General features: G+C 49.7%; 1 protein-coding gene across 1 annotated transcript; it reads right to left on the bottom strand.

Annotated features, from left to right (window-relative positions):
* Positions 1 to 4109: 4109 nt before the first annotated feature.
* Positions 4110 to 16983, bottom strand: LOC307083212 (NACHT, LRR and PYD domains-containing protein 3-like). Its single transcript, XM_079747046.1, has 13 exons — positions 16794 to 16983; positions 16521 to 16640; positions 13728 to 13847; positions 13398 to 13514; positions 13185 to 13251; positions 12805 to 13033; positions 9308 to 11135; positions 8853 to 8931; positions 8102 to 8274; positions 6936 to 7109; positions 6713 to 6759; positions 5698 to 6244; positions 4110 to 5584 (listed from the first exon to the last, which is right to left on the bottom strand). Exons 1-13 carry the CDS (start codon positions 16874 to 16876, stop codon positions 5377 to 5379), a joined length of 3792 nt encoding a protein of 1263 aa, XP_079603172.1. The 5' UTR covers positions 16877 to 16983; the 3' UTR covers positions 4110 to 5376.
* Between the last annotated feature and the right edge of the window lie 8709 nt (positions 16984 to 25692).

The following is a 25692-nucleotide window of genomic DNA, read 5'->3' on the forward strand; positions in this document are numbered from 1 at the left end:
AGGTCTCCCGCTGCTGTTGCTGGGCGGCCGTCGCCGCGGTTCCGTCCGGGTTCTGCATGCCGGACTGGTGGTGTAGTGGGGTCCTTCAGACTGCCTGCATTCTCCTTCATATGTGGTAGCCCGCTTCCCAATGTGCCAGGTTTCAGGTACGAATCACACGTTGAACAAGGGTTAAGCCGCACTCTGCATTTATTCAACAAGAATCAGAAATACAGGTACTCGATCTAGGGTCTCCGTGAGCCTCTAGTCCGCGGGCGTGTCGAGTAATCCCTTTGTGTTGCTCTTCTCCCGTCTCCTGCTCTGTGGTCCTTTTTAAGATGGCTCCGGGGCTTTCTCCTCCCTGCGGCCAGGTGTTCCCCATCTCGCTGATTGGGGGGAGAGACGTGGTGCTCTCTGTCACCGGTTGGTAGGTGGCGGCGGTATACCCCGTCCACCACTGATTCTCGGACCCGCCCGGGCCGAGGTTTAAGGTGCGGGATGCCACACTGTGTATGTTTGTGTGTCTATGTGAGTGTGTGTGTGTGTGTCTATGTGCATGTGTGTGTGTGGTGTGTGTGTGTGTGTGTGCGCACTATAACCTACTCAATGACTCTCTCCTTGGGGTTGGACAGTCCCAGAGAGTCCAGTCCTTGTTTACTGATGACCTGCAGAGAGAGACAGCTAGTTAGCCACTGGCTGTGGCTAACTAGCTGTGGCCCACAGCTAGTTAGCCACAGCCAGTTAGCAACTGCTAGTTAGCCACAGCCAGTTAGCCACAGCTAGTTAGCCACTAGTCATCAGGTCAGGTCTCCATAGAGTCATTCAGTAGGGTTGGTTAAGTGCTCTCATACTGGGACTGGTTCTGCCTCTCCGCTGGTTTCCAGTTCCATGCCACTCATACAGATCCCGCCCCCGGCAACATGATTGGTCGACCAAAAGTCTGTGACCTCCGATGGCCCAGCAGCTCAAAGATGGGAGGGGCCTTCCTCTGAGGTGGGCTTGGCCTCCTCTCTGAGGTGGGCGTGGTCTCCCTCTGGGGTGGGAGGAGGACAGGAAGTGCATGGGGAAGAGGACAGGAAGTACATGGGGAGAAGGGCAGGAAGTACATTGGGAGGAAGACAGGAAGTATATTGGGAGGAAGACAGAAAGGGGAACATGAAGAGGAAAGAATACGTTTTCTATCTACAGTGGTTTCAGTTGGCTTGCTAAGGTGAGGCCATCCAGTACACAACACTGGACTACACAATGCAGTGACGCTGTGCAGTACTCCCAGTACTGGAACATGGCAGCACAGCCCCAGGAGGAGCCCTGACCTGAGCGCGGCCGCAGACGGCCTCGTAGACGGGGTGGAGGGCTGTGACCTGGTAGTCCAGCAGGATGGTGGAGACCTGGGCCAGCTGGGGCTCCTCCAGGTACCAGCCCAGAGCCTGCACCTTCTGGGGGGGGTCAGGGGGGCTCCCACCGCACACACGCCCCGGGGCGGACCCCAAGGGGGCCCTAACCCCCAGATGAAGACTATCTAACCCCCCTGTATCTGGTCCTGGTACCTCCCTCCAGATGAAGACTATCTAACCCCCCTGTATCTGGTCCTGGTACCTCCCCCCCCCCCAGATGAAGACTATCTAACCCCCCTGTATCTGGTCCTGGTACCTCCCCCCCCCAGATGAAGACTATCTAACCCCCCTGTATCTGGTCCTGGTACCTCCCCCCCCCCAGATGAAGACTATCTAACCCCCCTGTATCTGGTCCTGGTACCTCCCCCCCCCCAGATGAAGACTATCTAACCCCCCTGTATCTGGTCCTGGTACCTCCCTCCAGATGAAGACTATCTAACCCCCCTGTATCTGGTCCTGGTACCTCCCCCCCCCCAGATGAAGACTATCTAACCCCCCTGTATCTGGTCCTGGTACCTCCCCCCCCCAGATGAAGACTATCTAACCCCCCTGTATCTGGTCCTGGTACCTCCCCCCCCCAGATGAAGACTATCTAACCCCCCTGTATCTGGTCCTGGTACCTCCCCCAGATGAAGACTATCTAACCCCCCTGTATCTGGTCCTGGTACCCCCCTCAGATGAAGACTATCTAACCCCCCTGTATCTGGTCCTGGTACCTCCCTCCAGATGAAGACTATCTAACCCCCCTGTATCTGGTCCTGGTACCTCCCCCCCCCCCAGATGAAGACTATCTAACCCCCCTGTATCTGGTCCTGGTACCTCCCTCCAGATGAAGACTATCTAACCCCCCTGTATCTGGTCCTGGTACCTCCCCCCCCCAGATGAAGACTATCTAACCCCCCTGTATCTGGTCCTGGTACCTCCCCCCCCCCAGATGAAGACTATCTAACCCCCCTGTATCTGGTCCTGGTACCTCCCCCCCCCCAGATGAAGACTATCTAACCCCCCTGTATCTGGTCCTGGTACCTCCCCCCCCCCCCAGATGAAGACTATCTAACCCCCCTGTATCTGGTCCTGGTACCTCCCTCCAGATGAAGACTATCTAACCCCCCTGTATCTGGTCCTGGTACCTCCCCCCCCCAGATGAAGACTATCTAACCCCCCTGTATCTGGTCCTGGTACCTCCCCCCCAGATGAAGACTATCTAACCCCCCTGTATCTGGTCCTGGTACCTCCCCCCCCCAGATGAAGACTATCTAACCCCCCTGTATCTGGTCCTGGTCCTGGGGGGTCTCCCCAGCTCCTTGATGTCCAGCCCGGTGCAGTCCTCCTGCTTCTTGGTGCTGATTGGTTTACGTTGAAGGTGAACAGGAAGTGACACGCCCCCGTTACCATGGCGCCCCATGAGGGCACGAAGGAGGCGGGGCCAAAGTCAGGGCCCCCATTCATCCTGCTCCAGCTGGGAGGATGAGAGAGAGAGAGAGAGAGAGAGAGAGAGAGACCGGGTCAGAGCAGGTAGAGGGGAAATAGAAAATATCAACTCATCAGGTTCAAATGTGCTCATGGCTCTTAAAGGGGATGGGAGATGGCGCTCTCATTGGTTTATTGCACGTTACGCCCAAACCACACCTACGGGAAATTAGGCTACTTCAGGGCAACCCTTTTTAGATTTGCGTCGGGCGCAAGACTAATGTATCCACCATTATAACAGCAACAGAGGCAGAGCCCCGCCCACAAAGCTACTTCCGTTTTGCGCTTCTCACTTGCGTTTCAAACTGCTAAAAAAGGGCTCTAGGAGTCTATCAGCGGTGTTCTGAACAAGCAGGAAGCTTTTCTGACAGTTTTTCTCAATTGTTTAGACACGTTTTCTGAAAATATAGCTCAATTTCTCAAAACGCTAAGGACAAATCTGAAAAGAGTTTACCATTTTGTCAAAACTCCACAAATCTCTTTCAAAATGAACCACAGCACTCAATACCATGTTTTCTCATCTCAAAACAGATTTTTTTCCACCAAAACGAGAAACACAATGATCATATGAATATCTATTAGAGAGCATCAATTAAACACTTGTGTGATACATTTAAAACACTTATGAGGCCATGTTACATATTCAAATGTATACAATTGTTTAGAAAAAACGTCTTTTTTAAAGTTGCAATTATGTGGTACATACAGTATAAATATTCTTGCCATATTTTAATACAATACTGTGAATATATCACATCAATATTGCATTGACACAATTGTATCTCGATAGGATACAATGCATATTTGTCTATCCAATGAGCTTCAATGGGCTAAACTCACAATCCCACAGAGTCATGCTGTACACCTAGAGTTGATACTGCAACATTGTTGGAGTTCTGAAAATACACCAATGTTACCAATTTTGGCAAAACTCACAGTACAGTAATTGCACTGATAAGTAAAATGAAAAACACTACAGTAAGAGAATGTTTTTTCAGGGGATTTAATGATTAAATCAGTGCACAAGTTCAAAACTGTAACTTATTTGTTACTGTAATACAGTTAAATGTTCAGCTGAACTGACTGCAAAAAAAGCTTCCCTTAGGCCAAAAAAAATAGAAAGATTATAAATGAGGTGAAGGTGAAACAGATCTATATGTGTTCGATTTCTGCTCATTTCTAAACTGTTTGTAAAGACTGCGTTGTGTATTTCTCCCTCGTAGTAGTAATTCTTGAAGTGGAATCAAATCAACTTGCCAGGTTGGGTCAGAGGGTTGAATAGCAGGTTTATTGGAGGATGTAATACAGCACAGGTACAGATTAAGGTGGGATAGTCTCAGTGTAGGAGGAGAGGAACAGTCTCCAGACGTGCTCCTTGGCTGTCGATCCCTCTTCTCACCGAACCAAAGGTTTGAGGCCAGTATTATAGGAAAGAAAGCGTGAATAACAAAATAACAGTGTCTCCCTTGATAAGGTATATGGCGGCCCTGGCTATGTCCCAGACGACCGGGTTGGTTCGTCCTTGTTGGGACATCACAAATGATGGAATGGAATGTTGGAAATAACACCTCGTACAGTAGGAGAGGCACTGGCCTGGTCCTAGACTAAGAGATGTGAACACAGAGAGGCATTAAAATACACCAACATTCTACATTCCTCCCTCTCCATCATATTAAACGTAGTTTAAAGATCACCCTTTAAAATGACAATTCAGTGGATCTACTGGTAAGAAATTAACAATTATCTAAATCAACAAAATGAAGCATAAAAGGCAATAGCAAACATAAAAAAGTATACTCATCAACCACAAGTAAACCAGGTGTAGGCTAATTAAAAAATAAAAAACTCATTAGGTTACTCATGATTAAACCAAAACAGATTTTAAATTGTAAAATAAAGGAAATGGACTGTCCAGACACCTCCCTCTGCTGGGCGGTGAAGCTCCACCTTTCTCTGACAGCTCTCTCTGTCCCCAGCAGAAAAGTGGTTCTGTTAGTCTAACAACATTAAAGGGCCCAGAGGAAGGCTTAGCCTTAGAAACGTTGGGGAGTTTGGGGCACCAGAGCTTGGGACGGGGTGGGCTCTCTAACACAGCTACCCTGAGGGGGGGCAACAAGATCGGGTCAGTCCCCGGGGGGGTCGGTTGGGGGGTCGGTCATCCGGTGAAACACACAGGGAGATAACTCGATGACCACATAGAGCATAATAACGGAAAGGACAAACGGCAGAGCCATTTGGACTATCTGAGAAAACATAGAGCCACCCAACCCGCTGAGCCATCCCACACATGTAAATCAGTCTGTATCCCACCTCCATCCTGATCAGGCCAGAGCAGCTCATCTCCAACACAGCAGAGCTCACCTGAGGCCTCTTCTATGCTCTCACACATGACTCAAGGGTTCTGCCAGTTGAGTTTGAACAGGAGAGAAGTGAGCGAGACCAGTTGGTAATTGGGTGTCTCACCCTCACCCCCCCTCCCCAAGCCCCCCTCACACACCCTTCATGTGTGTGTGTGTGTGGGCGCATGGTTGTGTCATGTATGCATTATGTAATGCATACATACATGTACTGCATTAAGTGTTATGTATGTGCACGCGTGTGTGTTAATATATGAGAGTGTTGAGAGAGAGAGAGAGAGAGAGACTATAACTGACACAGAGACACTGAGGCCCCTAACCCAGAACACAGGGACCCTCAGAACCCCACTGTGTGTGTGTGTGTGTGTGTGTGTGTGTGTGTGTCTGTCTACACCCTCACCCCCCCCCAACTCCCACTCAGAGACACTGAGGCCCCGCCGACCCCCGAGGACCCTACCCAGCACCATTTGTGTGTGTGTGTGTGTGTGTGTGTCTACAACCGACAGAGAGACGCTGAGGACCCCTCCCCTACCAGGACCCCAGGGAGGAGGTCCTCCTGGGTGAAGGAGGACCAGAAGGTGTGGAGGTGTGTCAGTGTGTCTGAGGACCCTCCTCCACCTGGGGACACTCTGTAGAAGGACAGAGAGCCAGCAGGCCGGTCCAGATACACTGCTACTCTGGTGGAGCCAGCGGGGGGGAGAGGGAGGACTGTTACTCTACCGTTGTACACGGCAGAGTAACCACCATCATAACAAAAAAGACCCCAGGACTTGTTGTTCCGTCCAAGCCTGCTGTCACCACCCCCTCCTCTCCTTGTGATTCCTCTGTATGTCACTCCTATCCAAACACCTCCTTCCCTCTCTACCTCCCAGTAACAGCGGCCAGTCAGAGCCTCTCTACCCAACACCTGGGGCCGGGAGTCAAATCTCTCTGGGTGATCCGGATACGACTGGTCCTCTCCAACCAGCGTCACCTTCCTGTTGTCCTCAGACAGAGAGAGGTCTCTGTGGGCCGTGTTGGGGTCCAGGGTGAGTTCACAGGCATCTGAGGGAGAACCAGACATGATGAGCTGCTGAACCGCTCTTCATCCTCATCATCATCACTGGTACTGTTCTCCTGAACATGACATGTGAGGGGGGGGGGGGGGATCATGTGATGTTATAGTAACGCTATTGCTTCAGACTCCGCCTTCACCCCCCCCCCCCCCCCCCCCCCCCCCCCCCCCCGAGCCCAGACCCTCCCCTCAGCACCCTTTGTGTGTGTGTGTGTGTGTGTGTGTGTGTGTGTGTGTGTGTGTGTGTGTGTGTGTGGACCCTCAGCCCCATCTCCCCCCCCCTCCCCCGAGCCCAGATGTTATCTTCATGATGATTGGACAGTATTAATATATGGAAGATACATGATGTCAGCCATCATCCTCATTCCCAGTAGGATCTGATCTCACTTCCTGCTGTGTGGATGGACTTTCCATCTAAGTAGTGAGTGTGTGATGTGATGAATCAAACAGACACTTACACTTCTTTAGAGCTGGTTTCAGCCTCCACACTCCACCGTGCTCCACACTGGGGGGGAAACGAAGTGAGAGCAGCATGTTGAAACATTCACCTTCATCATCGGCCGTCTCATCACGTTCTACACAACGTGAGTTACAGCTGCCTCTTCAAACCACTTCTTCTAGCAGCGGCTTGAATCCTCGTAGGAGACTTTGTCCCTGAGTGGTGAGCTGTCCTCTCCATACCTGAGAGTGTCAAGTCTCCAGTGTGGATCCTCCAGTCCAGCAGAGAGCAGCGCAGCTCCAGAGTCTCCTGGGTGATTGTAGCTCAGGTCCAGCTTTCTCAGATGGGAGGGGTTGGAGCTCAGAGCTGAGGCCAGAGAAGCACAGCCTTCCTGTGTGACCAGGCAGCCAGACAAGCTACACACACACACACACACACACACACACACACACTTTATTATATTTATTCTGGTTGAGAGCAGTTCATACTAAAGTTACCACATTTATAAAGTGTATTCATTCCATTTGGAGGACAAGGAGAACAGGAAGAGTAAGTGGTGAGATGACATCATCACAGACATCAGAACTTCCTTCACTTGGATGTGAAACAGGATCATAAGCAAATGCTCCTTTCTCAATAGCTACAACTCAATGAGATATTGTTTGGTTAGAGTCAGGAGAAGTCCGCTGTGTTTGGTACGCTGAGACCGTTTCTTCACAGGTTCTAACATTGTGTAGAACCAGGGAGAGTTTTGTCAGCAGGCAAAAGAGCAACAGAAAGGCATCGGACATGAGCAGCACTACACCAAACTAATGTGAAGTTAATAAAGTCCATCTTTAATGTTCAATATGATTCACTTTACCACGGCCAGTGATGTTCTATGGTGAGGTGTACATTATATTTAGATCACAGCACAGCTAAAGCCTCATCCCCATGTCTACACTAATGACAACTCCTCAGCTCACATCTGCTGACCAGAGTTACATAACATATAACATACATAACATACTAGTAGTTAACAGGTCAACCCCTAACCCTCACATCAGCTGGCCAGAGCTACATAACATATAACATACATAACATACTAGTAGTTAACAGGTCAACCCCTAACCCTCACATCAGCGGTCCAGACTTACATAACATATAACAAATATAACATACTAGTAGTTAACAGGTCAACCCCTAACCCTCACATCAGCCGGCCAGAGCTACGTAACATATAACAAACATAACATACTAGTAGTTAACAGGTCAACCCCTAACCCTCACATCAGCTGGCCAGAGCTACATAACATATAACATGCATACCGTCTTGTGTGTTCTTTTCGATAACGGTCCAACTAGTCGTGGACCATCCCTTACATATTAAACAACCCCAAGACCCAGTTTGAAGAGGCTGAAAACTGACCTGAGAGTTTCCAGTGTACAGTGTGGACTCCCCAGTCCAGCAGAGAGCAGCTTCACTCCTGAATCCTGCAGATCATTGGTACTCAGGTCCAGCTCTCTCAGACTAGAGGAGTTGGAGCTGAGAACTGAGGCCAGAGCTTCACAGCATCTCTCTGACAGATCACAGCCCTTCAGCCTTCACACAAAATAAAGAGAACAGGTTAGGAACTGTGATTAAAATAAAATACATCTTCAACTTATTACATAATGAAGAAATTGTGGTTATTCAAATTGGGTGAAAAATGTATAACAATAAGATAGTTGTTTTGCAGTGTTTAAAAAGTCGTTTTGTATATTAATATTACTTTTAGTTACAATATTATGTATATTATGCATTGTATTGTAATACATGTTATCAGTTAACCTAAAGCGATATTTTGCATGTAATTAGAAGTTTTATTCCTATATTATCTATATTGTGTTGTGAGGACAATAAACATCATAGCGATCAGGAAAACACTTTGCGAGCATGAGAACTAAGACATCATTTGTGCGCTTGGGGTTGTCAGTTGCGTGCTGCTTCACTTTACGTGCACACTTTTATGGTTGTAAACCTGTTAAATGTCTTCTGATATTGAACCTTGTGGTGTAACTGTTTGACCATTGGGTAAAACGGACCTGAGAGTTTCCAGTGTACAGTGTGGACTCCCCAGTCCAGCAGAGAGCAGCTTCACTCCTGAATCCTGCAGATCATTGGTACTCAGGTCCAGCTCTCTCAGACTAGAAGAGTTGGAGCTGAGAACTAAGGCCAGAGCTTCACAGCATCTCTCTGACAGATGACAGCCCTTCAGCCTTTACCCAAAATAAAGAGAACATGTCAGGAACTGTGATTAAAATAACATACATCTTTAAGTTATTCAATAATGAAGGAATGTTATTAGTTTAACAAAAAAAAAAAATAATAATTAGATGTATAAATGAATACTCCTATATTCTATTTTTCTGAATATTCTCTTATGTATACTATAATACATTACACGTTAATAGGACACCTACAGAGATGTTTTGTATATTATTATAACTAGTATGTTTATTCTGTTATTAGCAGAATAGTAATACATGTTGTAATGAACCTACAGAAATCTTTTTCATATTATTTTAACCTTATATTCCAGTTGTATTTATATTGTGTAGTGTGTATTGTAATACATGTTATTAGTGAACCTACAGAGATATTTTGGAGGCTTTGACCACTGGCAGCAGCCTGAGAAGACCATCTTCTGAAGCAGAGTATTTTTTCAGGTCAAACACGTCCAGCTCCTCTTCTGATGTCAGTAAGATGAAGACCAGAGCTGACCACTGAGCAGGGGAGAGAGATTCTACGGAGAGACTTCCTGATGTCAGGTACTGTTGGATCTCCTTCACTAGAGAACAGTCGTTCAGTTCATTCAGACAGTGGAACAGATTGATGCTTCTCTCTGGAGATAGGTCCCCTTTTATCTTCTCCTTGATGTAAGACACTGTTCGCTTATTGGTCTTTGAGCTACTTCCTGTCAGTCGCAGCAGACCTGTTTTCATCTGAGTGGTCAGTGATCTTTTTTTCTGTCCCAGCAGACCGCGTAGGACAATCTGATTGGTCTCCAGAGAGAGGCCCAGGAGGAAGCGGAGGAACAAGTCCAGGTGTCCGTTCTCACTCTGTATGGCCTTGTCCACAGCACTCTGGTAGAGGAGGAGTTTATTTTTCCTGGAGGTTGGTGGTTCTTCTGAGAGCAGATTGACACCAGTATCGATGAAGGACAGAAAGACATAAAGGGCAGCCAGAAACTCCTGGATGCTCAGATGGACAAAGCAGAACACTTTGTCCTGGTACAGCCCACACTCCTCATTAAAGATCTGGGTGAACACTCCTGAGTACACTGAGGCTGCTCTGATATCGATGTCACACTCTGCCATATCTGCCTCGTAGAAGATCAGGTTCCCTTTCTCCAGCTGGTTAAAAGCAAGTTTTCCAAGAGAAACAATGATCTCCTTGCTCTCTGAACTCCAGTCTGGATCTGTTTCAGCTCTCCCATGGTACTTCCTGTCCCCATGTATGGACTGAACCCTCAGGAAGTGGCTGTACATCTGAGTCACGGTCTTGGGCATCTCTTCGATCTGGGATTTTTTGAAGATGTCTTCCAGAACTGAAGCAGTGATCCAACAGAAGACTGGGATGTGACACATGATGTGGAGGCTTCTTGATTTCTTGACGTGGGAGATGATTGTGGTGGCCAGCGTCTCCTCTCGGAATCTCTTCCTGAAGTACTCCTCCTTCTGTTGGTCGGAGAACCCCCTCACCTCTGTCACCATGTCAACACACTCAGCAGGGATCTGATTGGCTGCCGCAGGGCGTGTGGTTATCCAGATGCGAGCGGAGGGAAGCAGGTCGCCCCTGATGAGGTTTGTCAGCAGCACGTCCACCGAGGTGGACTTTGTGGCATCATTCCATATCGGGTTGTTCTGGAAGCCCAGAGGATGTCGACACTCATCCAGACCATCCAAGATGAAGACAACTTGGAACCGGTCGAATCTGCAGATTCCTGCTTCTTTGGTCTCACTAAAGAGGTGATGAAGAAGTTCCACCAAGCTAAACTCTTTCCCTTGCAGTAAATTCAGCTCTCTGAAAGTGAGGAGAAATGTATAGTGTATGTCCTGGTTGGTTTTGCCTTCAGCCCAGTCCAGAGTGAACTTGTGTGTTAAGACGGTTTTACCAATGCCGGCCACTCCAGTTGTCATCATTGTTCTTATTGGTTGATCGTGTCCAGGTAAGGGTTTAAAGATGTCTTCACATCTGATTGGTGTTTCTTCCTTGGCTGGTTTCCTGGAAGCTGTTTCAATCAGTCTGACCTCATGTTCCTTGTTGACCTCTCCACTGCGTCTCTCTGTGATGAAGAGCTCTGTGTAGAAGTCGTTCAGATCTGTTTGCTTTCCTGCTTTAGCGATTCCCTCAAACACACACCTGAACTTCTTCTTCAAATGAGCCTTGATTTTATTTTGGCAATTGACAGCATCAGATCCTAAATTAGAAAACAACAGATGACATCAGTTAGTGGATGGTGATCAGTGGGGCCAGGTCAATATTTCCTGTTAAATTTCCAACGTCATGATATTTAGTGGCTTCATTACTTGTGGTCGGAAAAGCTGGTTGTGAAGGACTGCATGTTACAGATTCAAAATGTTAAGGACTATTATTTCCACAGCAATATGATTGTTCTAATGATAGTAATAATGATAGTGAATCAGTGTAAAGTGATTTGCTAAGCTGATACAACAAGACAGGGTTTCATCACTTCCACTGAGTTATTCTGCTGTTGGTCAGCAGTATAATGTTTAATGTTAATGTGGCTTCATAACTTGTGGTCGGAGAAGCTGGTCGTGACAAAGATTGTGTGTTACGGATTCAAAATGTTCAGGACTTTGTTTTTTCCACAGCAATATGATTGGTCAAATGATAATAATAATGATAGTGAATTGGTGTAAAATGACATGCTGATATAACAAGATAGTGTTGCATCTCTTCCACAGAGTTATTCTGCTGTTGATCTGCAGTTTATGTTTAATATTATTAATAATAATAATAATAATTACATTGAATAACATTTTATTTCAAGGCACCTTTCATGACTCCCAAGGTCACCTTACATTTCATTAGACAGTCTAGGGTCAAAAACAGCAAGAGCTGCATCGCCAACAGCATGATCAAAACAAGACATAAGACCCAGGTAGGAGGGGGTAAGAACAGTGAGGAGACCCAGGTAGGAGGGGGTAAGAACAGTGAGGAGACCCAGGTAGGAGGGGGTAAGAACAGTGAGGAGACCCAGGTAGGAGGGGGTAAGAACAGTGAGGAGACCCAGGTAGGAGGGGGTAAGAACAGTGAGGAGACCCAGGTAGGAGGGGGTAAGAACAGTGAGGAGACCCAGGTAGGAGGGGGTAAGAACAGTGAGGAGACCCAGGTAGGAGGGGGTAATAACAGTGAGGAGACCCAGGTAGGAGGGGGTAAGAACAGCAGCACAACGGGGATACAAGGGGAACCCACGGTAGGGGGTCATTATAGCGAGCAGGCCAGTGGGAACACATGTGTTTTGAGGAGAGTTTGAATGTTGTCAGGGCGTGTCTTTCAGTTCAGGTCAGAGCCCTAGCACCCACGGTGCTGAGAGCCCTAGCACCCACGTTGCTGAGAGCCCTAGCACCCACGGTGCTGAGAGCCCTTGCACCCACGGTGCTGAGGCGGGAGGTCCGGACGGTGAAGACCAGCTGAGGATGACGAAGGGAGCGGTAGGGCCTGTCCTCCTGGAGGAGGTCGGGGAGATAAGTGGGGGCCACGTTGTGGAGGGCTTTGTCGGTGAGCAGAAGGGTTTTAAGGTCAATCCGGTGTTGGACACTGAGCCAGTGTAGTTGGACGAGAATGGGGGTGATGTGGTCGGGGGATTTGGTGCTGGTAATGATGATGTTTAACATTCTTTAACCTGAGACCCCCACCATTACCCCACATACTGGATCAAACCATTTAACAAAGAAGGAAAAATTGAAAGGAAAAACTCAAAGAGGAAAGATTGTCTCCACATAGAAGTTTGAAATGTATAAGTCTCACACTATGTAATTTAGTCTGAAGAGAACAAATAATAATCTCCTACTGCTCATCAAAATGTGTATTTCTTATCTGTTTTCAAGATAAGAGCCTCTTACCGCCCCCCAGTGTGTCGGCCAGTTCCTCCTGGTTCATCTCCATCAGGCAGAGCTTTGTGATGTCCACCACTCCCTCTATGGCGCGCCTCGTCTGCTCCTCCTTCTTACCATCCACCTCCTCCTCCTCCACTCTCTGACCCTCTGAGCATTGTGGGTAATCTGAGAAGAGATCCCTCCAGAGCTTCTTCAGCTCCTTGTCTAGGAAAGCGTGTGCGTTCTCCTCAGCCCTCTGGAACAGAACAAACATCAAGGAGAACTTTACTCTGAACTAACTGAGACATCAGAAGCATCTGTCCTGGATCCACGTCCCGCTGGACAAGAGATGCTTTCTAATGTCCAAGGAGAGCTGAAGTTAAACGTCTTGGTGGACATTTACACACCTTGATCAGCTCTGTTTGATGCTGCTGTAGAGACTGAGTGCTGGTAACCTTTGACCTCTCCTGGTGCCTGTGGGGAACACGCACACACACACACACACACACACACACAAACACACACACACACAATTATATTTCCCCAGACTTGTAGATATCAGTATCAGTAGAGTCTGATAACAACCAACTGGTCCGTTTTCATCCTCTGTTTGAACCTACCTCTCCTCTCTGGAGCGGCGTCCATCTTTAAATCGATATGGTATATCCATACTGAGGTCACTCTTCATGGAGACACAGCTGGGTCCAGGGGAGTCTGCTCTCTGCTGCTTCTCTGGGCTTCAACACACACACACACACACACACACACACACACACACACACACACACACACACACACTTTAATTCTTCCTGCCTTGGAAACATCAGTGCCAGTAAAGTCTGATAACAAGAGCCTGCTTGCTCCTGCTGGACGCTTTTAGAAAAACAAGAACCAGGATTTATGGACGTTTGATAGTAGCTGTATCTTTATGATCTCTGATGAATCCTCACCTCTTCTCAATAGACTGATTTCCATCTTTAAACTCGTCAGGGTGATCCATAGACCAGTCACTCTTCATGGAGTCACAGCTGGGTCCAGGGGAGTCTGCTCTCTGCTGCTGCTGGACTCTTCTAGAAAAACAAGAACCAGGATTTATGGATGTTTCATAGAAGCTGAACCTATATAATCTCTAGGGCTGTCAAATTCTGGTCAGTTTGTTGATTGGTTAATCAATATTCACTTGTTGGACCAAATTCTCTTTGGTCGGACAATGGCTGGTGTTCCTTTCATAAGAACAAAGAGCTTCTTAATCCATTATTTTAGGGCCGGGAGGGACAAATGCAGACCGATGTGTTTCATATTTGAGAGAAGGGCTATATCGTGTTAGAAATAACATGAATTATGAATAAAAATTTGTTTGAAGGCGCCGTAGTTTCTGTTTTAATAATCATATTGTTAAATAAACTATAAGGCTTATAAGACAAGAGGTCAAACCCCTGGGTTTCTCAACGTTGAACTGGCAGATAAGGAAGACCGCTAGTCCTAACTTACTGAACCTTTACTCCGCTACTAACTCATTGATTCCAACAAAGTCATCGATGTGGCAGCATTTGGTTAAAAAGGACAACAAAAAAGCATGCAAAGGGTAGAGTAAGTTTGTGGGCAGATCAGCTAAAATGGTAAGGCATGAGTACTTTTTTCTTAATATGTCTGTGGTACTTCATCTCCCTTCATATTTAACGCTCACTAGGCTTTGAGTGGGGACATCAGAATTGGCTTCTTGGCACGAATCCCAGCAGCATCCAGTGGGCCCCATTATATTACACACAGATAAAAGCTCAAATCAATTCTTGGGTTGTGTCGTCTATAAACGACGCTGGCCGATGCTCCGTGGCTCGTCCTCTGTCTGCTTCATATTGAACCTCTGCTCTAACCGAGTGGACTCGGACCGAGAGGGGGTCTGAAACCCACTGACCTTCAAACAGCCCTTATGTGATATTGAGGCTTGCAGGTAGATTAGAACGCACTGCGGTAGATTATGTTGATCTAGAGATAACGTGCGCATTGTTTTATACATTGGCGTCAGTTTGGTTTGAAATGTGGTGGGGACAGAGACGCAATCTGGAGTGCTTTTTCAGAAGTGCTGGGTACATTGAGGATGCACCTTATTTTTCTTTAGCGCAGTTCATGAAAGGTTCTGAAAGACGGGATACCCATGTAGCTTACTAATATAAAATTTATACAAAAAATGATGTGTGACACGTTTTATGAAGAAAGCGTTTTCAAAAAGCATTGGACATGATGACCCACTATGTTCTGCTCCATGATGCACTCAATGTTGACGTGACATGGCATGAGCTATACCAACATAAACAAAGAGGAGCTTATTACCTACGTGTTTAAGTTCAGAAGGGGCAAACGTGTAGCTACACATAGCACTACAAAAAGATTGAAAAAGCTAAAAATAATTATAGCTGAACGCTATATATCACATCATGAGCTGGCTGTTCTCAATTCACAACACACATCCATCCAATCTACAGGGCATTCTGACCGAAACCCATGCACTCCCCCCCCCCCCAACCACAGACACAATTATTCCAGAATTCAAGCAAAGCGAAAGACCAAAAGTCACTTTGAGTCAACAAGAGACTGACTCCACCGACTCCACTATCGTAATATCCACTATTCTATACCCAACATCGTAAGAACGCAAACACTGGATCATTTAAGTTAAGCTACTTGGAGGCTATGGCTAGTAGTACTATTTCAAGTTAAAACAGCTGACCACATGAGGGCAAAAAATGATCTTGCCAAAGTACCAGCAAATCTTAAGCAATAAATATCGCATCTTACCTTTATTAATGTGCCAGTGGTCTGCAGATGTATCCCGCGGGGTTGCCTGCATGCCTGCTGCCTAACCACATCCATTTAGTTCAACAGGTTTTCGCTCTGATACTGTCCATCCGTGGTACGGTCTGGTGTTTTTTTCCTATGTATTCAGGCTAAAATTAATTGACGGTCTGATGCCTCATCATTGCATACCAGCCATAGAGTATTGGTATTAATATCTCATTCATTGTCCAAGCCAGGCTGGCGCCTCATACAAAAATAATCCACAACTACGGTGCTGCAGAGGGGGCATCTAGTCACGACTGAAAAAAGACGAGATAGCGATACAACCAGAGCCCGACATTCTCTCATCCTACCTAGTTAATTATACAGCATAATGTCAAAAAGGAGTGGACAGGACATCAGAGCTGTTTTTAAAGCTAAGCAGTTGAAGCTGACATGCACAGTAAGTGTGCTAGTGTCTTATGAGCTCAGCTAAATTAATATTATTCTAGAAATATGTCATTCTTGAGTTTTTTTAGCTAGCTAGCCTCTACCAGCGCGACACACTGTTGGCTAGCATGCCTAGTGCTACCGGAGTGTTTTGCCCTATGTGCTTTAACGTTTAGCTTTCCTATTTAAATTAATTTTGAATTTATAATAGACCAATTGAATTTATTCAAACCAATATTTTGTCAAAAACCAATTACAATATTGATAACATATATACCACAACCAACATAATTTTTAATTTTTAATTTTTATTTTTATTCTTTTTTTTATTTTTATTTTTTCTGGGGGGGACAAAATGAATCTTGCCGAAAACTGGTGGGGACACGTCCCCGGCGTCCCCGGCGTAATCGACGCCTATGGTTTTATAATCATCTTTTCACCATAGACCAATCGATTGGTCAGAGAGATGGTTGAATTTAAGACTACAGCCCAAATCATCATCTCTAATCAATACTAACCTTTTCTCAATAGACTGATTTCCATCGTTAAATTGCACATAAGGATGTTCCATAGACCGGCCACTCTTCATGGAGACACAGCTGGGTCCAGGGGAGTCGGTTCTCTCCTGCTTCTCTGGGCTTCAACACACACACACACACACACACACACACACACACACACACACACACACACACACACAGCTTTTACTCAGACTAATGATGGAGTCATGATGTATCACTGCTGAGCTCTGAGATGGACAACAGTCACAGACAGAGAGATCCTCTTCTTACCTCTTAGCTTTGCTCCGGCGGCCATGTTCCCCAGACAGAGTGGTCTTAGAGGTAGGACCCCCCTCCTCTCTCTCCTCATTCATAGTAGACTGGGGAAAATACGTTCCGTCCCATTCGGTAAAAAGTTATAAAAGTATAAATGTAAGGGAAGAAAGGGAGGTTAAAGTGTTTATAAAACACGTTAATCAGGTGAAAGGTTTTCAAAGCGGAGAAAGAACAGCTCCTCGCTGCGACGAACCGTTCAGATGAGGAAGTAACTTAGCTGAACCGACCTCTCAGCGCATATCACATGTTTTCTGGGAAAACGAATGTGTGTGTGTTTGTGCAGTGTGCACGCGCGCGCACACACACACACACACACACACACACACACACACACACACACACACACCGAACTGTTGGAAGGGGAAGTACTTGAGGAACCGAGAGAGAGCGCAAGAGAGAGAGAGAGAGAGAGAGAGAGAGAGAGAGAGAGAGAGAGAGAGAGAGAGAGAGAGAGAGAGAGAGAGAGAGAGAGAGAGAGAGAGAGAGAGAGAGAACAGCAGAAGTAGAGAAGGAGGGGGATAGGGAGAACACAGACAGCAGCAGGGTCAGTGAACTAGTATATTCTGCATTTCTGGTGTGTCAGTTATAGATTGTGATTGAATATAGATATATCCCAGATATTTTGAGCCACAAGCAAGTTGAAATGCCACATTGTGACTTTAATTCAAATCCGATCCAGTTAAACGTTAAGTACTACTGTAATTAGTTTCCACTGCAGTGACCCCCAGTGACCACCAGATGTCCCCAGAACACGATAAAGACCGTTCGGATGTTGACACTCAGGGTTGTTTAGGCTGGAAGTGCGCCACATGCCCTGGACCGATCCAGAGGGGTTTTCCATCAACCAAGCTAAAGGCAAAGCCGGTCTTATTTCGCTTAGCCTTGCTACTTCCAGCTAGAGTTGCGTTCCATGAACCTGACTTAAGGGAATCTCCGCTAAGTAACCAGTGCAATTTATCCGACCAAACTAACCTGCTCGGTACCAGGCCAACTGTCAGACTTTCTGGAGCGGTGTTTCAGAGAAGTCCATCTGTCGGAAACAAGTGTATCATCAGAAGGTTCCGCCAAGCCTAGTCCTCACGATTTTGTCATAAATGTACATATATGAAGTACAAACAGCGTATATTGTTATCTATTGTTATCGTGGATATTTTTTCAAGACATTTTTATACAAATGTATGTATTCTATAGAATTTATCAACCAGCAGTAGAGTGAGTGGTCTAGCATTTGCCCAGTAGAGCGGGTTTTTCTAGTTCAAGTCCTGAGTACGTCGTTGAATTCTTGGTGTTGAGTTACTTTTGTAATTTCCTTTATATCAGAGAAATTAGGCCTAACAATTGACTTTTTACATAATAAATATGTCTTACAATATCCATAGGAACAAAATATAACTTGCAAAAACCCATAGTAATGTTAATGTTAATATTAATGTTCCTGTAGTGAAGCCTTTGTCACAATGACAAAGATACTGCTGCATGGGAAATTGTCAGCCACATAAATTCTATTCATGTGAGTTTCTCGGCAGGCTGCCAAGACCACCTCTGTTGAGATAAATACTAAGGTCAGTCCAGTGGTTCATTTGAGCCGGATCCTGCCAGTACAAGATCCCGGACCTCTTAAGTTTGCCCTCCCTGTGTTCCGGTACTTATTTGGGCAGATCCGGTACCTCACATAAAAAAAGAAAAAAAATCATTTACAGAACAAATCCCAAGAATTTCATGTTGTTTATTAAGATTTAACGTATTTTGAAAGTGTCAGAGATCTGTTGACGCACTGAAAAGCTGCGGGCCAACAAACCATGCCCGACACTTCTGAAATTCGCCGCGAGAGGAAAAAACGGTTACCATGCATGACTACATGTGCGCCACGCACAAGTTAATAGAAATTATGATAAATGATATATCCCAGAGCAGGATTGTGAACGTTTACAATAGCTCATGTCAATTTACAATAGGCTAAATGTGTCAGCATTGGCTGACTAACTCTTTTTAATTACGATATTAATCCTGCGCGCATCCTCTTTGCAACGGAATTTGTTTAAGATATAAAACCGTTTAATTGAACATACACACACTAAAACAGATATTTTTGTTTATATTTAGAAACGAAAATTCATGTTTCCCGCAGTGTGCGTCTCTTTATTGAGCGGGTCGGCAGGAAGCAGGGTCACACTCTGCACAACCAAGTTGGTAAAAAAGTCACGGTCACGCACGACTCCGTAATAAACGCTTTCCAAGCATCCGTGGTGATGGCGACTTTCTCCGCTAAGGACAGGATCTCACGGAGGGAGGCTGCTGCTTCGCTGTTCATTTTCTCCAGCCGCACATTCATAGTTTGGTGACATGGCACTGTGTAATCCGCCTCGAGAAATGCGTTCAGATCATGGAAGACTACATCACGTCTCTGGCAAAGGCTGCGGTATATAAAATAGCATGCATATGCATCAGTAATATTCTCAATTAAATTTACAGAGCACTCCCTACAAAGTATTTAGGTTAACTATATAAGAGACTAGGTTTAGTTTGTGTCTGACAGAGGGCGTGCCATCACGATGGTGGCCCTCCATCCTGATGTCAGTCAGCCATCACGACGGAAGATGACGTCGTCCATCGGCACAACCCTACTAGGCAGTGTTACGTATTTTAAACACATAAGCTGTAATTACTATACATAGCCACAGGGGGTAGAACACATAAGCTGTAATTACTATACATAGACACAGGGGGCAGAACACATAAGCTGTAATTACTATACATAGCCACAAGGGGCAGGACACATAAGCTGCAATAGCTATTTCAGCCATAGAGGGCAGCACCTTTAGAAAGGTGAGAATAGCGAAACCGGTGCGTTTTATAGGCCACGCATACTCAGTATAAAAGCAAGAATTGAAGCCCGAGGAATTTGAGAAACATCCGGCAAGCCATAGAGAGAGATAGGTAGAGAGGATTGCTGTTTGTCGCTCCGCACGTGCGTAATACAATTCCCCTCCTTCTGCTTCGTAGTTACCATACCGAAATACTTAAGTAAATAAAGTGAGTTCAAAGCGATCCTGATTAGACTACTTTCCTTGAAGAAGAACGCAACAGCAGTGTATATGTTTTTGTTCCATTACCTCTAACCCCCGTACTAAGTCACCGGATCCACCCCCCCTCTGCGTTCCGGGACCTCCCATTTTACAAATTAAGCACTGGGTCAGTCAATTTAGAATATTTAAAGAAATAGAAAAAAATGGCACGAAAAGTGCTTTGATTTCTCCAGTAATCCTTCCTAAACTACTAATTGCGTGGGGATTGAACCCCAGACGACCGGGTGCAAGTCCGACCCGCAACCGATCGGCGATTTTTTGCAAGATATCCTCCCTGTATTTATGAATGGTTATGGTGGTCCCCTTTTGAGTTATTATATGCTTGTACTCCTCATAGACCTCCACAAGCAGCTTCTGTTCCCCGCTGGAAAAGATCCCGTTCCGTCCTTTTCGGACATTTGATCCATGATTCGACATTCACGGTACTGGGCTGGTTACATATCTTGTGAGGAAGAACACTATGCTGGGATCCTACTGGATCTCAGCACTGGTTTAGGGCCTTTCAACGATGAGGCTCATGACAGAGCCTTCAGGCGGGCCCACCAGGCTATGGCAGGCGACTGACTTCATCCTCCATCACCACACTACACTCCCTGTTAACCACCTCGGCCCCCCACCGCTTTTATACATTTATTTTGTTTTTTTGCATTTATTTTAGCTAAAGTTAATTTTGTATTATACCTGCTTGTGCCCGTGCCATTCTCTCTCCTCTTGTGCCACTAGTTGGTATATAGGTTTGAGCACCTCCTCTAGCCTAACCTTGCCAGGGCCTAGCTATAACCTATGACTTTATGCTTCATTATAAATGCATCCCCTCCGCCCGTCCCCATGATTTCTGGTTTTGATTGGTTGCCTGTTGAGCCACTCCCACTCCTGGTAACTTTCCATTCCTCCTGCCCCTCCTCCTCTCCCGATTGGCTCATACCCTGGTGAGGGGTTTGGAGTTTACCCATTGGTTAATCAAACAGACGGAGCTGGTATCCAATTTGTTTTTAGCTTATTTTTATTTTCGCCTGCTTGGCTTGGGCCTTTTTGCCTATTGTATTAACCCTATTAAATACTTTTTCTAACTGCTCTGGAAGTATCAGTTAGCTTACCTTTATTCAACCTGGTTTTTGGTGTGACAAGAGTTTGTCTGGCCCTCTACCCTGATCCCGCTTCTCCCGGTTGCTTCGACCGGTTGGTGCGTACCCCAACATCTGCGTGTTCAGCATTTAAGTGTGTAGTGTGGCATCCCGACCCCCACCGGGAGGGTCCGGGGGTTTGTGGTGGAGGGCGTATACCACCGCCATCCACCAGCCGGCGACAGAGAGCAGCACAACCCTCCACCCAATCAGCTGGATGAGGGACACCTGGCCAGAGGGAGAACACGTGGACACAGACCTCAAAAAGGGGAGCGGTGGACTGACACGGGGAGGACGGAGACAAGGACGACACGAGAGCGACAGAGACTACGAGGCTCGCGGAGACCCTAGCTCAGCCATAATTGTTCTTAGAGTGTCGAACGGCCTCAAAATAAACGCCGACTGCGGCTTTAAACCTCGATTCCTGTGTGGTTCCTACCGGGCATTGACATTCGGGGCAACGGGTTGCCACATATGGTGGAGAATGCAGGCAACCTGACGAACCCCGCTACAACCCCCCTCAGCCGACATGCAGCACCCGGAGGAGAGTGCGGCGACGTTCGCCCAGCAGCAGCAGCGGGAGACCGCGGAGAGCCTAGCCCTGCTCCGCGAGGCCGTACTACGGCTCATCCAGCAGTCCGCCGCGACCGCCGATGCAACCGCGGCCGCGACCGCCACCGCGGCCGCCGCCGCCGCCGCGACCACCACCTCGACCACCGCCCCGACCAGCCGGCTCTCCAGGCTGGGCCCCGACGACGACGTGGAGGCCTACCTCGAGATGTTCGAGCGGACCGCCCAGAGGGAAAGCTGGCCGGAGGAGCAGTGGGCCCATATCTTGGCCCCGTTCCTCACCGGGCCCGCCCAGCAGGTGAGCCAGGACCTACCGGCGGAGGCCGCCCGGCAGTATTCGACCCTCAAGCAGGCGATCTTGGCCTACTACGGCCACAACCTCGCGGCCCGCGCACAACGTGTCGCCGACTGGCGGCTCGACGACCGGGGCGCTGTCCGAACGCAGATCGCCCAGCTCACTCGGCTGGTGAAGCGGTGGCTGACGGCGGGGGAAGGGCCCAGCCCCATCGATCGGGTGATTATTGACCACACGCTCCGCCGACTCCCGCCGGACGCGCGACAGATGATGGCCCACCACCACCCCGACACCGTCGACGACCTCGTCCGGCGACTGGAGAACTGGCAGGTGGCCCAACAGAGCGCCCGAACCTGGACCACCCCACGACGCGCGGAGACCCGCCGGGACCCACGAGGACCCGCGGCCGGGGCCACGAGACACATCCCCGACCCGCCGAGCTGGAGACAGGAGAGGAGCGAGTGGAGGCACTGCTACGGGTGCGGCCAACCCGGCCACCTCGCTCGCGACTGCCTGGGGAACCGAGATGCGTCGATGCCGTCGGCCGACGCGGATCCGGGGGCGAACCGGCCCTGCATGCTGGCGACCTGCTGGGCGCAGGGGACGTCAGGGAGCCCGACCATACCGGCGCGGGTGATGAACCGGGACACGCAGGCCCTCGTGGACACCGGGAGCATGGTCACTCTCCTCCGCCCCGACTTGGCGGGCGGGAAGGAAGGGGCCCCCATGGAGGTGGCCTGCGTGCACGGGGACACCCGGACGTACGAGACCTGCCACGTCGTCATACGGACCCCGCACGGGACGTTCACGACGCGGGCCGGGATCGTACCCCACCTCCCGGTACCGCTGCTGATCGGGAGGGACTGCCCGATTTTCCACCGGCTATGGGACCCCGCGCGAGAACGCCGGAGCCGGAGAGAACCACCCCGCAGAGGGCTGAAGGGAGCGCGACAGGCCTACGGGGCTACCAGGCTCCCATCCTCCCACGGAGGGCGAACGGAGGAGGACCAGGACTCGGCGGGGAACGGGCCCTCCCAACCGGGGTCCCCGATCCGAGCGGCGGGAGGACCCACCGGCGCCGGGACGCCGGACCCCGCCGGCCCCCCGGAAACCCTCCCGGCCCCCTCCCGAACGGACCCCCCGGAGGCGCCGGAGAGTTCCCCCCTCACCGAGTTCTCGGACTTCCTGCCGGAAGGGGGGGAAGGCTCGACCCGCCGCGGCCAGTTCGCCACGGCCCAGCTCCGAGATGAGGCGCTAAAACACGCGTGGAGCCACGTCTTGGCCCACGACGGACAGGCACGGGACTCGGTGAGTCACCCACCACACCCACACTTCAGCACCAGGGGGGGACTGCTATACAGAGTAGTGGCGGGAGAGGGCGGGGTGAGGGAACAACTAGTGGTCCCGCGTCCGTATGTCAGCAAGGTGCTCTTTATGGCCCACACACACCTCCTGGGAGCCCACTTGGGCATGGACAAAACCCGGGACCGGGTTCTAGCGAGGTTCTACTGGCCAGGGGTAAAGCGGGACGTAGAACAGCACTGCCAGGCGTGTCCCGAGTGTCAGCGGGCAGCTCCTCGAGCCACGGCCAGAAACCCCCTGATTCCCATGCCCCTTATAGAAACCCCGTTCGACCGGATAGCCCTCGACATCGTGGGGCCCCTCCCCAAAACCAGCCGGGGACACCGGTACATCCTAGTGCTGGTGGACTACGCCACCAGGTACCCCAAAGCCCTACCCCTTCGCGCGGCCACAGCCAAGGCGGTAGCCAAGGAGCTCATGCTTCTGTTTAGCCGGGTGGGGATAGCCAGGGAGGTCCTGACAGACCAGGGGTCGTGCTTTATGTCCCGTGTGTTTAAGGAACTGCTTAGCCTCCTCCAGGTCAAGCAGCTCCGGACCTCAGTGTACCACCCACAGACGGACGGCCTCGTGGAGCGTTTCAATAAAACGCTAAAACAGATGCTGAGGAAGGCCATGGACGCCGACGGGAAGAACTGGGACCAGCTGCTGCCCCATGTCCTGTTCGCCGTACGGGAGGTACCCCAGGCCTCCACCGGTTTCTCCCCGTTCGAGCTGCTGTACGGGAGGAGACCCCGGGGAATCCTGGACCTGGCCAAGGAGGCCTGGGAGAGCCAGCCGTCCCCCCACCGCACCACGCTGGACCACGTAGAGCAGGTGAGGGACCGCATGGCCAGAGTGTGGCCCTGGTTCCTACGGCGGAATGCAAATTCCTGGCCAAATGGCAGGGGCCATACGAGGTGGTCGAACGAGTGGGGGAGGTGAACTACTGGGTACGACAGCCCGGGAGACGCAAGCCCACCCAGCTGTACCACATCAACATCCTGAAGCAGTGGAGGGGGGGAGTGGATCCGCCAGACCCGGCACCCCCGGCGCTGGCGGCCCGAGGCCAATTCCCGGTGGTTCCGGTAGGAGAGGACCTCAGCCCGGCCCAGAAGCAGGACCTCGAGGAGTTGGTGTTGCAACACCAGGACGTGTTCTCGGAGGTCCCAGGGAGAACAACGGTCACCCACCACGATATCCGGACGGCACCAGGGGTAACGGTGAGAGTCCCCCCCTACAGGATCCCAGAAGCCCGGCGGGAGGCCATCCGGGAGGAGGTGGGACGAATGCTCCAGCTCCGAGTCATCGAGGAGTCACGCAGCGCCTGGTCCAGCCCAGTCATCCTCGTGCCCAAACCTGACGGGACAGTCAGGTTCTGCAATGACTTCCGGAGGCTGAATGAGGTCTCAGAGTTCGACGCCTATCCCATGCCCAGGGTGGACGAGCTAATCGAGCGCCTCGGGCCCGCCAGATACCTCACGACCCTGGACCTAACCAAGGGGTACTGGCAGGTGCCGCTGACCCGGACCGCCCGGTAGAAGACGGCGTTCGCGACCCCGGGGGGACTATACCAGTACACCGTCCTCCCCTTCGGCGTCCACGGGGCCCCGGCCACGTTCCAGAGGATGATGGACCAGCTCCTACGGCCTCACCGGGCCTACGCCGCCGCCTACATTGATGACATAATCATCCACAGCGACAGCTGGGATGTCCACCTCCGGCAGCTGCGGGCCGTGTTGGGGGAGCTACGGAGGGCCGGTCTAACCGCCAACCCGGCCAAGTGCCGCCTCGGGCTGGAGGAGACGGCCTACCACGTCCGGCCGCAGGAGAGCAAGGTGGCCGCCATCCGGGACTGGCCCCGCCCCACCTCGAAAAAACAGGTGAAGTCGTTCCTGGGGCTGGTAGGGTATTACCAGCGATTCATACCCGGCTTCGCCACGCTGGCCAGCCCCCTCAATGACCTGACCCGGAAGGCCTTGCCCGACCGAGTCCGGTGGTCCGAGGCGGCCGAGAAGGCCTTCGGGACCCTCCGCGAAGCCCTATGCTCGGAGCCGGTGCTCATAACCCCTGACTTTTCTCTCCCCCTCATTGTGCACACAGACGCGTCGGAAGTAGGGCTGGGGGGAGTGCTGTCCCAGGTCCGGGCCGGAGAGGAGCACCCAATCACCTACATCAGCCGGAAACTCCTGCCCAACGAGAGGAACTACTCCACGGTGGAGAAAGAGGCCCTGGCCATCAAGTGGACCGTGGGTAAGCTCCGGTACTACCTGATAGGTCGGGAGTTTACCCTGGTCACCGACCACGCCCCCCTGAAATGGATGGCCAGCGCCAAGGACACCAATTCCCGGGTGACGAGGAGGTTCTTGGCCCTCCAGGGCTTCCACTTCAAGGTGGACCACCGACCGGGCAAGGAGCACACCAACGCTGATGCCCTGTCA

The sequence above is a fragment of the Pollachius pollachius genome, assembly GCF_949987615.1.
Source record: "Pollachius pollachius genome assembly, chromosome: 11".
NCBI classification, from domain to species: Eukaryota; Metazoa; Chordata; class Actinopteri; order Gadiformes; family Gadidae; genus Pollachius; species Pollachius pollachius.